This window comes from Haliotis asinina, chromosome 2 (genome assembly GCF_037392515.1).
Source record: "Haliotis asinina isolate JCU_RB_2024 chromosome 2, JCU_Hal_asi_v2, whole genome shotgun sequence".
In the NCBI taxonomy this organism is placed as follows: Eukaryota; Metazoa; Mollusca; class Gastropoda; order Lepetellida; family Haliotidae; genus Haliotis; species Haliotis asinina.
The window spans coordinates 23,070,696-23,092,265 of record NC_090281.1 but is presented as its reverse complement, the minus strand read 5'-3'; the positions used below and the strand labels follow the sequence as shown (position 1 = coordinate 23,092,265).

At 39.4% G+C, this 21,570-nt stretch overlaps 3 protein-coding genes across 3 annotated transcripts; 1 reads left to right on the top strand and 2 right to left on the bottom strand.

Annotated features, from left to right (window-relative positions):
- Positions 1 to 4,252: 4,252 nt before the first annotated feature.
- Positions 4,253 to 7,626, bottom strand: LOC137272367 (uncharacterized). The gene is made up of 6 exons (XM_067804739.1): positions 7,550 to 7,626; positions 6,967 to 7,029; positions 6,505 to 6,653; positions 5,279 to 5,425; positions 4,993 to 5,030; positions 4,253 to 4,420 (listed from the first exon to the last, which is right to left on the bottom strand). The coding sequence occupies exons 2-6, from the start codon at positions 7,026 to 7,028 to the stop codon at positions 4,310 to 4,312; spliced, it is 507 nt and encodes a 168-aa protein (XP_067660840.1). The 5' UTR covers position 7,029; positions 7,550 to 7,626; the 3' UTR covers positions 4,253 to 4,309.
- Positions 7,627 to 8,337: 711 nt separating this feature from the next.
- LOC137272366 (uncharacterized) lies at positions 8,338 to 12,408 on the top strand. Its single transcript, XM_067804738.1, has 5 exons — positions 8,338 to 8,514; positions 9,632 to 9,777; positions 10,584 to 10,751; positions 11,102 to 11,187; positions 12,245 to 12,408. Exons 1-5 carry the CDS (start codon positions 8,393 to 8,395, stop codon positions 12,311 to 12,313), a joined length of 591 nt encoding a protein of 196 aa, XP_067660839.1. The 5' UTR covers positions 8,338 to 8,392; the 3' UTR covers positions 12,314 to 12,408.
- A 4,355-nt stretch (positions 12,409 to 16,763) lies between these two features.
- LOC137272365 (uncharacterized) lies at positions 16,764 to 19,225 on the bottom strand. Its single transcript, XM_067804737.1, has 5 exons — positions 19,164 to 19,225; positions 18,922 to 19,073; positions 17,934 to 18,062; positions 17,427 to 17,464; positions 16,764 to 16,928 (listed from the first exon to the last, which is right to left on the bottom strand). The coding sequence occupies exons 1-5, from the start codon at positions 19,223 to 19,225 to the stop codon at positions 16,818 to 16,820; spliced, it is 492 nt and encodes a 163-aa protein (XP_067660838.1). The 3' UTR covers positions 16,764 to 16,817.
- Between the last annotated feature and the right edge of the window lie 2,345 nt (positions 19,226 to 21,570).

Genomic DNA, 21,570 nt, shown 5'->3' with positions numbered 1-21,570 from the left:
TGATACTCGTCTTGTACATGGTATCATATTGTTAACTGCAGGTGTATGAGCAAGTTAAACGCCAATCAGGTATGAACATCTGCATACAGGAAACGATTAATTTAACAAATTCAAAGGGACCACTAATTTTAGTTTGTAACATACCAAGTTGTTTTTGCACAGTTACACACAAGCCTGGTCAAAACAAATCCTACAAAGATTTACTGTTTGTGTCATTTTTTCATAAACATAGTTTACAGTAATGTCATGTAGGCATGAGTCGAATATCAGGTTGATGGATTGAGCTTTTAAGCGGATGGACCCACTATGGTTTGGTCGAATATCCCGATGCTGTATGCCGAATATTACTCGAATGGGTGGAATGTCTAAATCGGATGAACCGATACCATGTGGATCGTCTTGAACCGGGTACGATGAACCCACTCAACAATACCCCCAGTCTTCTACTTTGAAGGGATTAAATGTTTTACTACCCTACAGCTGCCTCTTTCTATTTTATCAGAACGAGTTTGTAGATCACGACGTTATCAGTGCAAACTTCACCTCTTCTCTTCCTTCTCCTCCTGCTCAATCTCTTCTTTGCCTTCTTCTTCTTCTTCTTCTTCGCCTTCTTCTTCTTCTTCTCTAGAGCAAGTAATTTCTGCTTCCGCTACTGTAACGAGGAGGGAGTGAGCAACCCCACTCCTACTCCTACCCCCAGACTCAAACGTCAAACGTTTTTTTGACCGAACAAAGAAGTTTTAGACTAATTTAAAGAAACTGGACACTTGCCTCTCCTACCTGACCTTAGTATAGGAAACTGATTGCACTAAAACCTAGACCCTATATTTTAGCTTAGTAACACCGGGAGTAGTCTGAACAAGATAAAAATCATCATTGTAATGTCTATTACAAAACTTCGACCTGGCATTAAGCGTACGACTAGGACCATCAATGCCTGACGCCAATTTGAATTGAAAAAAATATATATCAAGGTTTTTATGCACCCGACGCAAATACTGACACGCAGGGACCGTAAATGTTCTAAAGGGTTAACCAATATTATGATGGCTAAAATAAGGACGAGATTAGAAAACTAACAACTAAAGGACATACGCTTTCCAGTGGTAACTATAAACACTTACAACCAAACATGTACAATACTTAGGGTGTCAAGTTCCGTGATACTGGGCCATGGTGACACAGTTTCTTTTATGCCCGATCAAGGTCATGCCGGCGCCGAGTCGTGCTCAGTGACACATGGGGTATTGGTGAGCAACACTTCGCACTCCTATCAACAGTTTTGCACGTGCTGGAATAAATCGCCCATCTGCTGAGCACACGCATTTGTAAGTTGCTAGTAAGTCAGTTACAGTCCCTTGGCGTCCTAGTAAATGACTTGCAGGTTCAAGAATGTACAAGGACAAACTCAAGCATTAGCAGCAAGAAAATGTCAGGTTAAAACCTGTACAGATTCCTAGGTTGAAATGACAAGACAATATTCGGAAAAGTTTCGTTGCGTATCAATTCTAAGAATAGTATGTACCTTTACTAAGAGATGACCTAAATGTGTTGTAACTAGTGGTGTGACGAAGGGATCCAAGGTTGAGATGACAAGACAAAATTTTGTAAGGTTGTTTGCGTATCAGTTCTAAGAATAGTTCGTACTTTTTACTAGTTGGTCTAACATTGCTGGAACCAGTGGTATGATGACGATTTAATCATATTTTCCAGTTGCACTGAAAAGATCAATACTATAACGGATAAAATGAATAAATGAGTGAGTTCTATGCCGCTTTTAGCAATATTCCAGCAATATCAAGGTGGGGAACACCAGAAAGGAACAGTGCACATTGTACCTATGTTGGGACTCGAACCCGGGCGTTCGGTGTGACGAGCGAACGCATTAAACTCTAGGATACCCCACCACCCATTACGGAAAATGCAGACTTTATCTTTTTCTACACTCTTTGAATCTGTAAAGAGTCTAAGTATGGTATACATCAGGTTCGAAACCCAGGTTGAAATCCCTGAATTGTCGTACCGTTTCCCATGCAGTGAACAGCCTGGCCTAATTCTTTTTCTTATAAGCTGTCAATCCATATTCCATGTACAAATGAACTTTTGTTTAAATCTGTGAGTTTAGTTGTAAAAATATTCCGAGGACACCCGAAGTGGGCTTGATACATTATACTCATTTAAGGAATCGAAATTTTGTTAATTGCATCTTCAAACTCAACCAATTCGCCTCAGAACGAAAACTTTACACATTACATTTTCTCGTAGATGTTACATTTTCAACCAAGTCTGAGAACTGCTTTCTCTTACCTCACCTTTCTCTACTCACCGCCGATACAGCATTATAAATGTTTATTTGTAATACAAACACCTTTTTCGAACTTTGATGTGTCGAACTGATTTGTATTTCGTTATTCATGTAATTTCTCCATTCTGAAACTTTGTATAGAGTGAAGAATTTACGTAATTTTCTTCAACTTCGACACAAAGGTATTTGACTGACTGTACAGTGTATATGACTGTGACTTACGAGATTGGAAAAATGTTTGTCAGATATATCTCACCAGGAAATACATGTTAAACATCACATCACGTGATCCACCAATTTTCACCCAGCTCTGGTCAGGACGCTTGTTGTTTGATTCCCGTATTCCTACATTCGGTTTTAGAAGATACTTTGCTACTAACAGGCGTGGAATCTTTGCAAGGAACAATATGGTCCAATGCCCCAGAGGTGACGGCGTATTCAATGTGAAAACTGCTGGGAAGTTTGCTTACCCTGTAACGAAAATGAGCAGTGAAATATGGATGCATATAAAACAACACTTAAAACAGATTCCATTTAGACATCCTATGAACGGCCTAGTACTATTACCAGTTTTAAAACAAAAAATTAAAAAAAAACAAAACATTTTAACCCCTCTGGGCTTTCGTAGGCCTGGCAGTCATCGACGTGTTTAGTATTACATAACCAACAACTGTGATGACGTTCAGTAAGTGCCACTTGGGTACTTGTGCTCACACAGACAGTCAGCTTGTGGCAGGTGTGACGCAACTCAAAACATCTGACTGACACGTGTCATGACAAGTAACAGACACAGCAGTAAGTTAGACATGATGGCTTCATTTACCAAAGTGTGGTCACAATCACAGGTTTTCTCAACCATGAACAACGCGCTTACAAAGGAGGGATGCGAAACAAAAGCAATGTATGATCGTATCTGTAAAAATGATGGGAAAAGATGCCCCTGACTATTCCACAGTTTGACGCTGTCTCTACAATTTGAAAGTGGGAGATAATCTAAGGTCAGGGTGGCCTTCACATGTCACCCAAGCGGAAATTATCCACCCTACACATCGAACCCCTTCTACGACTAGTTCCCGTTTTGGAAAATATATTCTGCCATCAGTGGAAGACGCTTCTAGGATGACGAGGACGTAAAAGCTGCCGTGATGTATGGCTGGAGGACCAGTCTGAGGGTTTCTATAAAAGTGGTATTAAAAGTTCGAAGGTCAAATGGAGTGTATTGATGTGAATGTTAAAAAAAATGCGGAACCATTTTCTGCGACTTGGCCTCATGTTGAAATTACTAAGTATATTGAACACCTCTCGTGTTTTTCTGTCTTATCCATACCAGATTTGATTGCAACACACCTTGAAGGTGCAGTTTTCATGATTGTTATTTGTTTTTCATCTCTTGTTTCAAGAGTTAGTGAGTGAGTTCAAATTTAACATCAGCATACTGTCATATGACTAACTTCAGGAGCTATCTGTTAGCCTACATGTGTGTGTGCACGCGTGTTATAACCACGTTATAGTGTAGATCATACAGACAAATAACTTTGTTTTGGGGGTTGTTTACGGAACTTGTAATTTAATCACGTTAACATTAAATTATTTTGAGATTCCAAGTATTTTTCGAACTATGCTACGCTTTCTGTTAACCTGACATAATGAGTATAGCAAAATAACAATATATTTCCCTATACTTTCAGTATGTTTGGCTGTGATATCTACACACCTTGTACAATGAGTGCTTGTCTGTATGTATTCACCGTTGCCAGTGAGTGCGAAACAATGGTTTTAGCCCGGTTTGGAGAATACTGGAATAATCCTAACCTCGAGGTTGCCTTACCATCGTCAATCATCACCATGAAAACGACCAAAAACAAAACAAAACCAAGAAGAGAAAGAAGAAGAAAACACCCTTAAATCACTGCAAGGAAACTAGACGACGATGGAGTACAAACCAGCTGCAATTATCAACATTTTTATTGCCGTTACTACATCGCAGGTGAATCAAGATTCTGCTTATGCACACTTGATGTCCGCTGGCTTCAGCTTGTCCACCTCGTCACATTGAAGCATGTCAATGGGGCTCTCCCTGTTTTTGGGGTCACCACAGTAGGCGTTCTTGAAGCGCTGTGGACAGGAGAGTGATTGATATGAAGATCGACATTTAATCAAGGTAACCTATCGACGGGATAATACTGGGTGACTAAATGCTGTTTTATGCCGCTTTGGAAATATTCATGTCCAACTGGAACAGGATACACGATCAAGGGACTTTCTACAAATGACATGGAAAGACGATTTGGCCTACGGGCACTTCGGTGTGTTATGGACGTTTCTGATAAACTAATCTTAGGCATTAATCACACATCATTGAAATGCAACCAGTATTGGAGAGGTATGCTGAGAAGAAGCGGGAGCACTACGTTCTAACGGACAATATGTAATGACCTTCAATATCAGTCCAATACAACTAAGATTTGATTTGTAACTTAACTAGGTTCGTTCGAGAGGTACTCGCGTTATAGACCTTCGCAATAGCAAGACATGTCTATCTATTTACTGATGAACTCTGATAATTTTTTATGGATATACGGCTTCATTTGTTCTGTGAAAGGCGACGTAGATTCTTGACAACGACATTTTAATCTGTGTCACCATCCTTCATCACCTCATCTTCTACAGTAAAATTATTTACTTACGCTGTATTGCGCCATAAGGAAGTCGGCATTGGTAAAATCTGAAAAGATACCATTATACGTTTTATCCCAGTTATTCAGTTCAGTCATTTCTGAACAGAAATGTTATTGTGATGTGCATTCCACGATTGATAAATTACACTTAATCTGTAAATCAACCCCGATGAAAAAAACCACTAACACCTTCTTTAGAAAAGGAGGTTAACTGACTGTTAGGGTCAGATATCTCCCCTGCGTAGGAAAAGAGAGCCACTGACGGAAGGACACACAATTTGAAAGTTCCTCTTACTGAATGTAACGAAGTCGTCTGGAGTTGCACGGCCATCCTGGTTGACGTCAAAACTATTGTACATATATCTGCCGTACTCTTCGGAAAATCCATACCGACACGTCCACCTGTTCACGACCTCCCATTCATCCATGAGACAAAGGTCACCTGTAAGTTGAAAATGAAAAATACAATGTTTCTTGGTTCTTCAAGTTCTCCTACCACCATCTTTAACTCCACCGCTATCAACAATCCCACCAGTCTTCATATTCTCTGGATTATCAGATACATAATAAAGAAACGTTGTTTTAAATAGACATATAAAATCTTGATCTTACATCAGTCCTCAAGCTACCAACATGTGCTAAGAGGCAATCTTTTCAATGCAATATTTGTTTCAAAATGAAATGAAATGCAAAATCTAACTCTGCATATTCGTTTTTGGAAATAGATTCGCTAAACGTGGTTTATCAAATCGTTTCTTGTACATGGTCAGAAGTAAAACATAGTCTTGTCATACTCCTTTTCATGATGTTATTATGTTTTAAAGATGTTCATCTTAGCTGGTTAGAAGTTAAACTTTGATACATTCACAAGGTCTACACAGTGCAGACGATCTCTATACCAAAATCAAAATGTAGACAGTGCAGGAACACCAGGAATGGTAACTTGGGAAACTTACCAGTCCTTCCCAAAAGTTTCCAGACGAACTTTAATTTCACATTTCAGCTCAGTAATAATAAAAAGCTATTGTGCATATTTGTTTTCATATTTATTGAAATGTCCAACAAAAGAAACAATTTCATCACAGTGCTTTTGCTCCGCTTTCGTTGCTTCTTTGGTGCTACTAGAAGTAATATGATTGATAAAACATGCTATGAGACTGATTTTAGACGTTTCAAGGAAAATTCACCTGATTATTTAACATGAAGGGGTGTTTAGTTTTACTCCAGAAATGGAATTCATATTTTGTAATTATATGAGGAATCGATCCTAGGACTTCGGGATGGCAAGTGAACGCGTTTACCACTGGGCTGCCCCACCGCCCTTATTTAGCACGAGCTTCAATATAATAATATAGTTTATTGATCATGTCATAAATTACGTCATATCAGGTAACTTTTCACTTTCCGGAGGACGAAAGGTTACACTGACATAGTTATTTTAAGGAGTGTTTTAATTTAAATGAGTTCCCCTCCTCCTGTTGTATCCCTTTCGGTTTCGGTCGGTGGCTAAAGAGTGCTTACCGTCATAGTTGTATTTTAGGACATCTTTGCCGATGTCACTGCCGTCCACCCTGCCGTCACCGTTGACGTCGTTGTCTAGCACAGCAGCACAGAATTTCCCCACCAGCTCCTCGGGAGGGTCGCAGTCGTTTAACAGGTAAAACAGGAACCTTCAGTAAGAGACAGTGAATGGTGGAGTGAGCCAAAATAGGTTTCAACTTATGGGATGTTTAATATAAAATAAATTGTAACAATATGTTTTGATCGTTTGTTTGCTGTTGAAGGCTACACTTGGCAATATTGCAGCTCTGTGGTGGCGGCCTGTAAATAATCGAAATTGGACCTGCCAATCCAGTGATCAACAGCATGAACATCGATCAACGTAACTTGACTACACAAGGATCCTGACCGCCCCATTCCGTTAGCCGCCTTGAGGAACATACATGGGTGGCCCGGATCGTGTTTGGTGATGTGGTGATGTACCTGGAAAAACCACAGGTCCCACAGAAGAGGATGGCGAAAACTGCAAGTCGGAGGGCAAGCATTCTGCAAAGGAAAACCAGACTCACGTAGTTGTCATAAAAATTTCAAAATATCAAAAGTGTTATTGTGCATACGATAAACAAAAATCAGTGGTTGATGACACGACCACCAGTCATGTCAGTACACATTACACATCTGTCAGGAAGCATATTCACCTCGCACTAAGGGTGTCAATTTTTTATGCCCTAAGACTGAAAGGGAAAGGAATTAGTAATTAGTAATTAAGCAATGATAATTGATTGACTGATTGAATAATTGATTGTTGCTGATAGAGTAATTGATTGTTGTTTAACACAGCGCCCTGCAATATTCAAGACAATTCAGTGATCAACATCGTGAGCACCGATATATGGATATTTGGATACAATGACGTGTCAGTAAGCTTGACCCAATCCCGTTAGTCGCCTCTTACAACAACCATGGGCTCCTGGACGAACAATTCTACATCGAATCTTAAACGGGTTCAGCACTGATGAATAAAGATCAAATTGAATATTGTAATAACACTAGGAAGAATACAAACCTGTCTCAATGTACTGGATAACGACTTTGATGTGCTCAGGTGTGAGACGATATGTTTCCCACCGCTGAGTCTGTGTTATAGCTCCGCCCCAAGGGGAGGCTGACCCAAAGAGCTTTGGAAGGTGAGGGTGCCGACGAGGGGTAATCCAATTTTGTTAACTGAATTTTAAAATCGTCACCGTTTGTGGATATATTGCACGTGAGTAGTACAAGTAACAATATAATGAATCGGTATTTAGCCTAGATGCACAAGGTATTGCCTGACAACCACGGCCCTAAATATTGCAAATAGGTACCAGCGTACGTCCTGTCTAGAGCCCTACTTTGAGTGACAATTTGTTTGCTGACTCTGTGAGTAGTTGCAATACGGTATCAGGTATACGCTCCGAGAAACAAAGCCACCCGGCGAAGTTGTGTAGTTGAGCGGTATAAGAGAGGACAGTGAACTTCAAGGTAAGCTTTTGCCGATGGTCAGAAGGTAGGAGCGAAGCTCGAGTAAACGCCTTATTGAATGTTATCTAACATAAAATGCTATACATAATTTCTCATGTTTGGCTGTAGATGTTTGTTGACTTTTACTCTCACTTTGTAGAAAGTCCTGTTTATGAATGGTCTAAGATCCCATTCTGGGTTTATAAAATTATGTACAGATTTATTTAATTATCTATATCATCTACACCCTGACGTAAGTTTGTTCGTTGCACTAAGTATGCAATAAATGTTTATGTGGATATTCTTGTATTATTCTGTTGTGAATACTGTTTATATGTGTTTTTTGTTATTGTGCAGTTAAAGGAGCAATCATTTGGAGTGAATATCCAACATACTGTACACCTATCCACAGATGATGTACAGACCGTTGTTGTGTCTGGCCCTATTCGTGGCCTCTGCATCAGCCTTAGGAAAGAGGTTCAGCAGCAACAAGAATACAGAATGTGGTTCCTTTCAAATTCAACAGGCTGGCCGGTGAGAAATACAAAATAGTATTTCTGTCTTTCAGTCTCTGCCTCCGTTGACGTAGTCGTACACTCATAATTTAGTTTATAAGAACAACGATACCTTAATAATTTAAGTACAATTGCTTCAGCCTTTAATAATTGCAACTACGATAACCTGTAAGTAGAACACTACCATAATCAGTGCAACTACTGCTACGTGTAAGTCCAAAAATATCTCAATAATTAAAAGTAATACAACCTGCTAGTACAACAATAACTTAATAAGTACAACTACTCCAACTTTTAAGTACACCTTTAATAACTGCAACTATCACAACATGTAAGTAGAACACTACATTAATCAGTGCAACTACTGCAGACTGTAAGTCCAACAATATCTTAATAATTACAACTAATACAAAATGCATGTACAACAATGTCTTAATAAGTACATATACAGACACTTCAGCCTTGAAGTACAAACATACCGCGTCAACCTAATGGAAAAGGAACAAGGCACAAATATCAGGGCCCAGATTTTCGAAGCTCTCTTAGCGCTAAGATAGTCGTAAGTGCCATACATTAACATTAACTTACGACTATCTTAGCGCTAAGAGCGCTTCGAAAATCTGGGCCCTGATGCACATTTGGACGTAGTGGTCAACAGAGCGACTGAAACCCCGATCGTGCGTAGAAGTAGTCATGTATTTATATTTGGTGGTCGTGTATCGGTTCATTCAATAATATTCCAGCTATAAGTTATATAGGGATGGTCAGTAAATGATCAAGTAGCCAATCCGTTGATTGACATCATGTGCATCGAACTAAGAAACTGCGATACGGTAGCATCAACAACAAAACCAGCCAGCTTGACCACCCTTTCCCAAGAGTCGTCTCATACAACAGACATAGGTTGCTGAAGACCTATTCAAACCCGTGTCGAACACCGCTAATGGTGGCTTTACATCATTTTCAGACAGGCATACCTCCAACCCATAAATAAGATTTCAGGAGCAGTTTGAAGCAACAACATTCGGCATTAATTCGATATCTTATATTGTTCTATGTTTTGAGGAGACTGTTGTGCGTATTACATAGGCAATATTACACGTCACTTCTGAGCCTGTGACTCTGTATTCACTCAGACCCACCAACCAGTCCATGACTGATGTTGACACACGTCAAGTTCTGGATGACCTCAAAGCTCTGGACGCTGACAACGATGGCAGCCTGACTTCCGCCGAGATGAACGACCGTACATTTGCAGGCACATTCGACAGTTCCCTCACACGTAAATAATAGTTTTAGTATTGATACAAAAGTTATTCATAATCACCGTGTTGAAATTGTAGGACAGCTATGTTTGTGGTAAGTTCTTGTCCTTCTTAACTATCAGTTTGGTCGAGCGTTGCGTTTAACACTGGAGCGGATGGTTTCACCTACATAAAGGATGTTTTTATTGGGTATAGTTTTAGTACTGATACAGAAGTTATTCAGAATCACTGTGTTGAAATTGCTAGACAGCTGTGTTTGTGGAACGGTTTTGTCCATCACAGCTATGAGCCTGGTCGAGCGTTGCGTCTAACCCTGGAGTCGATGGTTTAACCCACATTTGGGATGTGTTTATTGGGTATTTCTTAACGTTGGAGTTGCACCTACATTTCTCATGTTCTTGTCCTGTGAGGTTAACGATGGAGTCGACGGCTGCTGTTACATTTGGCATGTTCCTGTTCTTGGCACTGAACGCCATAGTTTTTCTTGTCCTGTACCGTTAATGAGTGAGTGAGTGAGTTTAGTTTTACGCCGCCGCAAAATTCCATCTATATGGCGGCGGTCTGTAAATAATTGAGTCTGGACCAGACAATCCAGTGATCAACAACATGAGCATCGATCTGCACAATTGGGAACCGATGACATTTGTCAACCAAGTCAGCGAGCCTGACCACCCGATCCCGTTAGTCGCCTCTTACGCCAAGCATAGTCGCCCAGGCAAGCATGGGTTGCTGAAGGCCTATTCTACCCCGTGGCCTTCACGGGTTTGTACCGTTAATAGGTCCATAATTGCAAATACATTTACCATGTCCTTGTTTTGTGCAGAAAATGCCGGGGTCGACCGTTGCACCTACGCGATGCTGGAGAAGAAGCGGTATGACATCAGCAGGGGCGTAGCAGGCCGTGTCTTCGACGTTGTCGACGTCAACAACGATCTCAAACTCAGTGCAGCGGACAAGGACGATGCTGCATTCAAGTTGCTCGATAAGGATGGTGGGATATATGATGCTTTACACAGATTTTCCTGTACAAGATTACAAAACCCAAAAGCATTCAACTTCACCTGTTAGTATTATTTAACGTTATTGCGCGATCCACCAGACTGATGTGCATTAGTTCGTTGAAGAGACGATCTGTCTGTTAAAGGTACAAGAGATGCATGATCGAGGGCTCAAATTCCAGAGTCGTTATCATTTTTGGTTATCAGCACAACATCCGAACTCCTGGATTTCACAAAACAGCCTCAACCTGTATAATTCCTAAAAGTCAGTGATATGAAGCTTTCTTTCGGGTCATCATTTGTAATAACGATGTCACAACAGAATGAATGTTTCTATCTGTAGGTGATGGCAAAGTGTCTGTGTGTGAAGCCTTCCAGGAGTTCATGGCCGTGCTGCAAGATGCGGAAGAAAAGGCCTACATGCAAGAGGTATTTATGACGTTTCGACAATATCGAACACAATCGGGAAACTGTAGCTATGTACTTCTGTGCATTGGCTATTCTGTATCCACTGTAATAGATAGCAAGGATTTGTTCCACACACTGAATGGCAAAGTGTACTGAGAGGACACGGAAATCCCCAATATGGTCGTCGGTTTAAATTAGTTGACGAAAACTAAAACAGTGGATTTTGGTAGAACTGACCGGACTGACGTCAGTTTAACGTCCTTCCACATTCTGATGCTACATTTAGTGATGCTTGTTTCGACAGGTGTCGAATTTGCTTCCTCGGCAAAGAATCATAAAAGCAAACTCGACAAAAACGTACTTACAAAGTCACGTTCATTGGTCTTTTTGAATACCGGAAAAAGAATAGGGTTGACTTAATCAAAAGTACATTGTACGGTAACAGTGGGGTTTAAAATTTCACTTTCCATAAAGTTGTGTGGTTTGCTTTCTGAACTAGCTCGGACAGGAGAGTGCAATGAGTACCGAACGTGGAGCAATATTGGCCCCCGATTCCCCATGTAATTTTAGCTCTGGACCTTCTACACACTCACATCAGAATCCTTGCATCTGCAATAATCAGTGATGGTAATAATGCGGGCTGTGGTTCGGGGATGTTGGGTGTAGAATGTATGGCGTTGGGTGTTGGGTGTTGGGTGTTGGGTGTTGAGGTTTAGGATGTTGGTTACAGTGTTTACAGTATTCTGTCAGAATTTTGAAAAGCACGTGCATTTCACGATTTATTATAATATAGAGTCGCAGATGTCCCAACCATAATGGGTTTTATATAATGAGATCCCTATCACAATGGATCACTCATTCATTCAAAGCTATGTTTTCACATTTTTCGTGTGGTTTTAGTGGGGCACGTTTCTAGTGTTGTTCAGTATATATCTTTTGCATATCATTCGCATGGTAGGTAAGTAAGTATAAATTCTGTACACTAGGAGATCATCTGTATCAGTCAGTTAACGAAAAACAGAGCCAGAATTACTGGATTTCGTAGAACTGAAAACCCAACCTTTGCCTCTTTTCTCAGGTGAAGTACACGGACATCGTCTACAAGTACAGGAAACGGTCCCCCATATATTTCCCAGGGTCCGATTAAACCAACATGTTTGTCCTGGCAGGGCAAGGGGCAACGATGACCTGACTGCAGGGACGTTAACCGTAATGTTTTGTCAATAAAACAAGTGGAAAATACTGATCTTGTCTCTTTCATTGTTATTGGCTGAGCACATTGTCTAGGGTGAATTGCACAGACACGACTAGCGTTGCATTATATACTCTTCAAAAAAAGTAGGGGATCTTCATTTTTTTTATTTACGATTAACATATTTAGGAGATTTATCGGAGTCAATCAATGTTGATATGATATTATTGAATGTTTTGAGAGTACATCGCCATTTGCATATCTTTACAACCATTGTTATTTGGAATGTAGTCGCTTTTGAAAGATGATTGGTGTATGACATGTAATTTGCATGTATAGGAAACAAACACTAACAAATGTGTGATGCAAGATGGGTGTCAAAATTAAAGTTCTAAGTGATTTCTCGACCTTCTTGAAAAATGTCAAAATCAAGAATGGGACCCTATACACGTGTATAGGGCTACTGCGTTGTGTACGTGCATATAACGCGTTGTGTTTAGGGGTGGTAATAGAGGGAAATGTTGGTGCGTTCATTAGATGTTTGTCCTTGAAACGTTTGTTGACGTTTACACTTCCTATCCAAATTGAAAGTTCATTATCCCCTACATTTTTATGAGTATATATTCGTAATAAGGCCCTGTGATGGTAGGTTCGAATGCTAGTTGGTTGGTTTGTTGTTTAACGGCCCACTCGACTATATCCGTAGGCCTCCTTTCACAAAGCACCAAGGTGATAGTAGATAACCAAGGTAACCCTCGTCCAATGTTCAGAAATGGGAGTTAATCTTAGTAAAGGTTTGCGTCTTGAAACAGCGCCGGACTGCAAGGACAATAATGCTTTGTTAATCAAGTGCTACATACTGTTTGGAAGAGTCAAATATCACCTCACAAGGGTGGTCTCATATATTGTTGGATTAATTGAAAAACACACACTCAACAATTACCTCCATTCTTCAGCTTCAAATGTCAAACTACAAAATAGTTGTCTCTTTCTGTTCTGTTAGAACGAGTTTGTAGGTCATGACGTTATCAATACAGATCTCTCCTCTTTTTCCTTCTTTTTTCTTTTATCTTCTTTCCTCTTCTTCTCTTATCCTAATTCATCTCCTCCTTCTAAGGAGCAGCTAACCTCTGTTGTTGTAAGAAGGAAGAGAATTTGACTCCTGGACAACTGCATACTTCTTTGTAACATACCAGAACGTGTTTGTAGTTCATGATGTTATCAGTACAGAATTCTACTCCTCCTTGATCCTTGACTCTCAACAATGAAAAGGGAACTGTTTGTTAACACACAGCTCAAAAATAGGGTATGGGGTACTGGTGACCTACTCTTCGCAGGGATTCCTGTCAACGGTTTTCACGTGATGTAATAAATGCGCGCCATTTGCTGAGTGCACATTTGTAAGGTGATGACAAGACAGTTGCAGTCCTTTGGTATTCTAAATGACTTGCAATCTCAAGAAGGTACAAGGACAAGCTTTACTGTCATTGACAACAAGGAAATTTCAGGTCGAAAACTGTGCACACTCCAGTCTTGTGATGACAGGGCAATGTTTTGAAAAGTTTCCTTGCATCTCGTTTCTAAGAATAGTATTTAATTTTACTAAGCGCTTGACATTGATGGGACCATTCAGATCAATATCATAACGACAAAAAGAATGAGTGAGTTTAGCATTAAGCCGCGTCTTAGCAACATTCCAGCAGTATCGTGGCGGGGTACACCAGGGGTACATGCTGGGAAGAAACGAATCCGACAACAAATTCGCTTCAAAACGATGTTAAATTTACATACTATTAGCATTTATCAATATTTAATTGTATTACAAACCTCGTTGTGTCGAACTTTCAGGTGTCGAAGTTGTGCGGACGAAAAATGTGCCGTATTCTTTCGTTGTTCTTTATATTTTGTTTTCTCCAACTGTTTTCTTGAAGTTTGGATAACACGAAGTATGTACACAGTTCTCTTCAACTTCGCCACAAAGGCATGTGATTGAATTTTCGGACGTTAGAGTGTAAAGAAAAGCTTATAAAATATATCTCATTAAATACATATTGTACAAGGAGTTGTCTCGAAGCACCAGTTTACTCTCAACTCGGGTCATTTTCATCAGGACCTTTTTGAAACTTGCAAGAGCGACATAAGTAAATCATTGAGTTCAAAGTTAACTTAGAATCGACATTATGCCAACTATACAGGCACGTGACCAAATGTAAGTATGTTTGATTATATGTGCGCGCGCGCGCGCGTGTGTGTGTGTTTGTTTGTTTTTGGTTTATTTTTTTTGTTAATGTTTAGACTTAAAACAAGTTTCCTAAGTTTAAATTGCGAGTAACATAAATAAACTGATGGAAGATTTGTTGCCAGAAGTCAGAGAAAACTAATTGCACACCATAATTGTTCTTTGAGATATTCATAATGTCAAGACTTAACAAGGTAAGCAGTGTTATTTTTCTAGAAAGGGCAGTTCCTGATATGTCTTTGCAGCTACTTGGTATCACAAAGTTGTCAACTATACCCACAAGAAGCTTAAAGTTTGGAGGTCGTTCCTGGAGCTTGTGATTTCATCACGTTGACATTTAGAAACTTTATGGTTTAAATATCTTTCTACGCATTACGCAGCTATTGCTCTCCAGTACTGACATGACATAAACTGTCTTTGAAAAATTAGTTTTGCAACCAAATAAGAATAATGTTTTCTTTCACTTTTACTATGCTTGAATATGAACATCGTAGATCTCTGTGAATCTTCTGGTAATGGGTTTCTAGATTTACTCTTCTTTAAGGATAAGTGATCTACTGTTACCCCTGGGTGATTGAAAAACTATGTTTTTTTAATCTCTGTTGGGTTTTTCCCAGACAGGCCATTCTGTTTATTACGCCATGACCAAATTCAGGGTCCACTCCGGGACTGTTAATGGAAGTTTCTGTAAATATGTACCTTTAATTTTCTTGTTTTCCGAAGCTGTTAGCTGATTCCTGTGTAAGCTGAGGAGGAAGTGGTTGTAATAATTCATCTATATTTTTTGTGTTTATTCTCTATTGTATTTTTGCTATAAGTAGACATCTGGGTTAATGCTGGTCATATCAACCACGGCTCAAAAGGGAAAGATTGTACGTGGTCGAAAGAATGTATTTGATGTTTTGATGAAGGGATGCAGGTGTAACAAGAAGCAAAGCAGAAATGGCACATTGGCTGTGACAGGTTGCCAGACAACTATGACTAATGGTTCTCTTCACATAAGTGAGTGAATATGGTTTTACGCCATTTTAGCAGTATTCTAGCTATACAACGGCGGGGGACACCAGAAATGGGCTTCACACTTTTTAACAATTCAAACCCGGTTCTTGGCGCGACGAGCGAACGCATTATCCATTAGGCTACACACCACCTCCTCTTCATTTCAGAGGGAAGGGCCACACCCATTAGTCTGATTATTGAAATGACTGCTGCCCACGTGATCACAGCTCCTATGATGAGGATCTCATCAGCGTCCTTTAGATATATGAACACGAGGGAGAGAAACTATTTGCAGATTCAGCCGACTCAACACTACTATAGCATGTTTGCAGTGGAAACGTATCGATGAATTACGCTTTAGACAAATAAATAAATCAATTAAAGTGAAATTAAGATTATTTGTAATACAAAGTAGTAACAGCTCTTTGAAACGATGATTCTTCCTTAAACAACTGTTCTCCTAAGTTGAATTAAAATCTGAGATTTACATGTTCAGTTAGCAAGGTAAAATTATGAGAATTCGCAATTCTAATTTCACTTTATTTGATTTACATGTGCATTTAAATTGAAATTCATCGGTATGTGAAGTCTTGGACTTGAATTTGTGATGTGTGGGAAGAAACATATATTGATATTTCTATTTCCACGTGAAATTTAAGGCTCATTTAATGAGCAAGTGTTCATTTTTAATATCATGGACATAAATAATGTAAATATATATATCGTAAAACAGTCTTTTTTGTTCTGCTTCTTTTTCATCATGGTATTCAGAGCTGTTCCAAACTACTATGCTTTCGTAATTAGTCCAGCTGCTGGTAATTCAGCCGATTGGAGAGAGAGTAGCCAGTGCGCGAACACTTAAGTGTCCATGGCGTGAAAACTCTTTGACCACAGTGGGAAAGGTAACTCTGGGCATATATCTGAGGAGGTGTATGACCCAAAACTCCAGGGTGCCTTACCATACGTTAGTCATCTTCATAAAGCGACAACACAAACAAGAAGATTTAGAGTAGGAAGAAGAAGAAGGAGGAGGAGGAGATGAAGGGGGAGGAAGAGAAGATGAAGGGGGGAAGCAGAAGGGGAGAAGAAGAAGAAAATAGCAAAATCACTGCTAAGAAACTGAGCCACGATGGTAACCAGCTTCTCCAATGAGAACAACATTATTGATATTACCAACAGGTTTATTGGCGTTTCTACATCACAGATGAATGTAGATTCTGCTTATGCACACTTGATGTCCTCTGGCTTCATTTTGTCCACCTCGTCACACTGGCGTTTGTCCACAGGATTCACCCTGTTTTTAGGGTCACCGCAGTAGGCGTTCTTGAACCGCTGTGGACAAGAGATTGTGGGAGTCAAATGGATATCCTGAGTCATTAAGGTAGTAATCAAAATATATAATACTCACAGATTGTGATGTAATAATATGTTAAAGTCACGCCGATTATCAGCGTGATTATCGGCTAAAGGGATAGAGCACAGTGAGTGAATGTTGTTTTACGCAGCTTTAAGAAAGGTCACGTTCACCCGGACGAAAACTGCCTTTTTTACAAATGAAATGGACCGATGTTATGAATGAGCACTTTAACTTTTGGCCTGTAAGAAGGTTTTTGATATGGACGTTTGTGACAGTATCACGCATCATGAAATGCAACTCTAGTACTGGAGTTGTTGGCAAGAAGCGTGAGAATAACACTGCTTTTAATATTCTACATGTAATGACTTCCGGTATCAGTTCCTAATAACTGTCACTAGATTTGTAAATTAACTCAAATTTGTTACACGTATTCGCGATATCGAATGGCAACAGTTGTCTGTCCATTTACTTACAGTGTACTGCATCATTAGGAAGTCGGCATTGCTCATATCTGAAAGAGATACAAATATATGAGAAGGCTGTTGTAAGTTTTAATCCTAGTTTACATTCCATTCTGCCTTTTCTCTATTGGAAGTTATTGTTATTGTGATAAGCATCCTATACACTGTAACTGATTCATTGATTCAAATGTCAAATGTCCCCTGCTGGATGCATCAACATTTTCTTGGGGCAAAGAGACTGATGACTGTTAAAGTGGAAACTGGGAATTTATAGTCAGTCATCATCTTGTCTCACGTACATCAAACCACCAACACCTTCCTGGGGCAAGATGGTTGACAGACTTTAAAGTGGAAACTGGGCATTTAGTCAGTCATCATCTGATCCCGGATACAACAATCTGACAACATGTTCCTGGGGCAAGAAGGTTGACTGACTTTAAAGTGGAAACAAGACAGTTATTGTTAACTCAGAAATTGAGCCACAAACAGAAGGACACCCATTTTGAAAATCTATCTTACTGAATGAAGCAAATCCGCCTTGGCTGCCAGAAAACGATGTGGCCATGTATATACCGTACTCTTCGGAGTAGCCGTACCGACACGAGAACCTGGTCACGAACTCCCACTGTTTACCGACACAAAGGTCACCTGTATATATAACATGAAAAATATATGTTTTTTTTTTTAAAAATAAACAAACAAATAAAAAACACAACAAACCGTATGCCACAGTTGTTCTCCGGGTTCACTTAACATCATCCCCATTACTATCATCATTAGTATCAACTTCACGTTTTTAACATTATCAAATATAAAATAAAGAAATGTTATAATAGATACATGATATATTCAAATTACATCTGTTCTTTAGCTATCAAGATGCGCTGTGAGTCAAGCTGTTTTCAAAATGAACTTGAACTTGATATTTATGATGTTACAATTTTTTTAGCCAAACTATGTAATGAAGTACTATGAAAATACACGTTCCCCTATAAGCGGGATACATTCACAAGGTCTGTACAATTTGAGAAAGTATAGCTATATCTTTACCAAACACAAAATGTAGTAGTAACGGTTTTCATATTTATTTCAAGGTATGTTTTCCTCATTATTTAACATGTGTGAGGAAGTGAGTGAGTGAGTTTAGTTTTACTCCAGAAATCAACTTCATACATTGTGAGGAATCAAACTGGGGTCTTCGGCATGACTTTGCCACCTTATTTAATATAATAAATAATAATAAATTGATAAGTAAAGACGGTACAAAGTAAAGGCGCATCATTAACATCGTTAGATCTCAGCTTTAACTGAATTCACCATTGTTTGAAATTCACATTTTTGGTACTTGATCACGTCATAAGTCACGTCATATCCGGCAGCTTCCTCACTTTCCGAAGGGGTAAAAGGTATAATACTGATATATAGTTATTTTATGGAATGATTTTATTGAAATGGGTCCACCTGCCCCCATAGGTTTTCCTTTCGGTTTTGGCTAAAAGGCACCTACCGTCGTAGTTGTAATTCAGAAGATCTTTGCCGATGTCACTGCCGTCCACCCTGCCGTCACCGTTGACGTCGTTGTCCATGGTCGCAGCACAGAATTTTCCCAACAGCTCCTCGGGAGGGTTGCAGCGGACAAGCAAAGGATTGAAAAAGAACCTTCAAGAAGAGACAGGCAGTGGATGAGTAAAAGTCAAAAAAGGTTTCTGAGGTTCTAACTTGAAACGTTAACACTTTGTTTTGGTTTACCTGGAGAAACCACAGGTCCCATAGACGAAGATGGCGAACACGGCAAGTCGGAGGGCAAGCATTCTGCAAAACAAAACCAGACTAATGTGATGGGGGGTTGAATGTGCCACTACAATTTCAAAATATCAAAAGTGCCATTACGCATGCGCTAAACGCCAAAGTAGCGGTTGATGTCTTACCAATGAAAACGAAAAGCGCCATTAATCAGTACTGATGAAAAAAGACCAAGTTAAATATTGAAAATATATAAAATATGGAAAATATAAATATGGAAAATTCGGAAAAGTACGCACCTGTCTGAATGTGCTGGATAACGACTCGAGCTATGACCAGATCTGTCTCCGACTATTTAGTCTGTGTTACAGCTCCGCCTCGTGTAGGTGGACGCAAGGAGCTTTGGTAGTGAGGGTGCCGACGAGGGGTAACCATATTTTGTAAACTGAATTTTAGAATCGACCACGTTTGTGGATACGGTAGTGAATGGTACAGGTATCACTATTGTCATTTCTTTGTAATATTTTTTTTGTGATTTTAAATGGCACATTCAAGATCCTATAAGTACCTGATTACATAAGGTGCGTGAGCATGTACGGGTGAGTGGGTGGGTGTTCGGACCCTGAAGTCTCCAGTCGTTGTTCATACTATCAATCAGTGGATGATTTGACCAAGACCAATCATAGGAACCGAGATTACCTCTCGTTGCCCTGATATAATCTGTTTCTAGACTGGTTCTGAATCAGATGACATCGTCCTCGTTGAGCAGTAAACACAACCACCCGCCTGTTCAGAATGATATAAATATAGTGTCCATGAAAATGGAATAAAATAAAATTCACTCTCTACCAACGTGGGATTTCGAATTTGGGTCTTGGTATGACGAACGAACGCTTCTACCCCAGCTTCCCATAAAACACACTGATAAATCACACTAACACCATAAATATATATATATATATATAGATATGTTAATTGTTGCAGATGTTTATATACTGTGAATGGCATGCAACCCAAGATTCGGTAATGCACGATGATAATAATTCGGTGTGATTAGGTAATTATTTCAAATACTATTGTAATCGTAATTTATTAATTGACGATTAAGTAGACTGTGCTGGACATCAAAATCAATAGCACCAAGTGTTCTCAGAGTGCAATATATGAAAGGCACCGAATCATAATTTTGACTTTGTCGCGTCTCGATCATCCATTTGTCCGCTATAAGAATGACTGTCTGTAAGAAGAGTGTGAGTGAATCTACACCTCATTAACACGTGCTAAACTTTCCAAGCTGTATTTCTGAGAGAAAAAAGACAGAAAAAAATGTGCCCGAGAAACATTGACTTGTTTTTATTCAGCCTTACATGCAGTGGTACCGACGGGGGATTCTTGTACAATTTGTCGTAGTTTTCACACATGATACACATGTGGCATCACGACATTTATGTATGCCACTAAACATGTTTACTCACAGTAAGCACATACATATTAACAGTGATAAGGAGGCGGACCCACTGTTCACGTGCCCTGAATGACTTGCAGTTTAAATTAATTAGGGCACTCGAACAGAATATACAGGTTAAAATGTGGTGACAAAACTTTTTTTCTTATTATTTTCACTTCGTTTCTAAGAATAAGATATGTTTTCACGAAGAGTGCAGCTGACCTTGCTAAGCATGACAGTTGTCTCATTAAATGTTCCTTCAGATAAGCACTGGTACAAGTCTTATGACAAGTTGAAATGTGGAATGGTAATACATGTAACCCAGAAATATATCTGCAGAAACCAAAAGCAAAAAATGTATTTTCCTTACTGTTTGAATAACTGTATTAATGGTTCAATGATGTAACAACCCTTGAATACCTACAAACTGTTACAGAAGGGTTCAAATCCGAGGACTGCATCGATTACGATCATTGATGTTTCAGCGCCTCACATGTGCAACTGGCGGGAAGGACCTGATCTAACTCTTCAGATTCAAAGCAGTTGAACCAACTTAACTCACTATGAACAAAACAATATTAATTTTCAAGCTGAATTTATTGATGATATGCATATCTTCATTTAAGCCCATAATCGTCGCCATGCTAATTTATTTTCAGCTTGACATGTGCATGTGTAGAACGTGGCATAAGTAATTGGAAGTAATTGTCAATTCATGAAGTTTGGTTCATGTGTATCCTGCGTTCATAAAGTGTGTTTTCACACAGTTTGGTTAGTGTTAGTGTTCAGTATATTTTATCCTGCACGGGCCTTGCTGGGAGTTAGTCAGTCTACCTAGCAAGAACACAGTTACAATGTTAAGGAAACATGTAAATCCCAGGCTTGATAAGAAGATGCCATGACTGCCTTCTAGACGTGTGTTTTAATCGGATTAGGTGATTATCCCTTGTTATAAGGATCATTTCA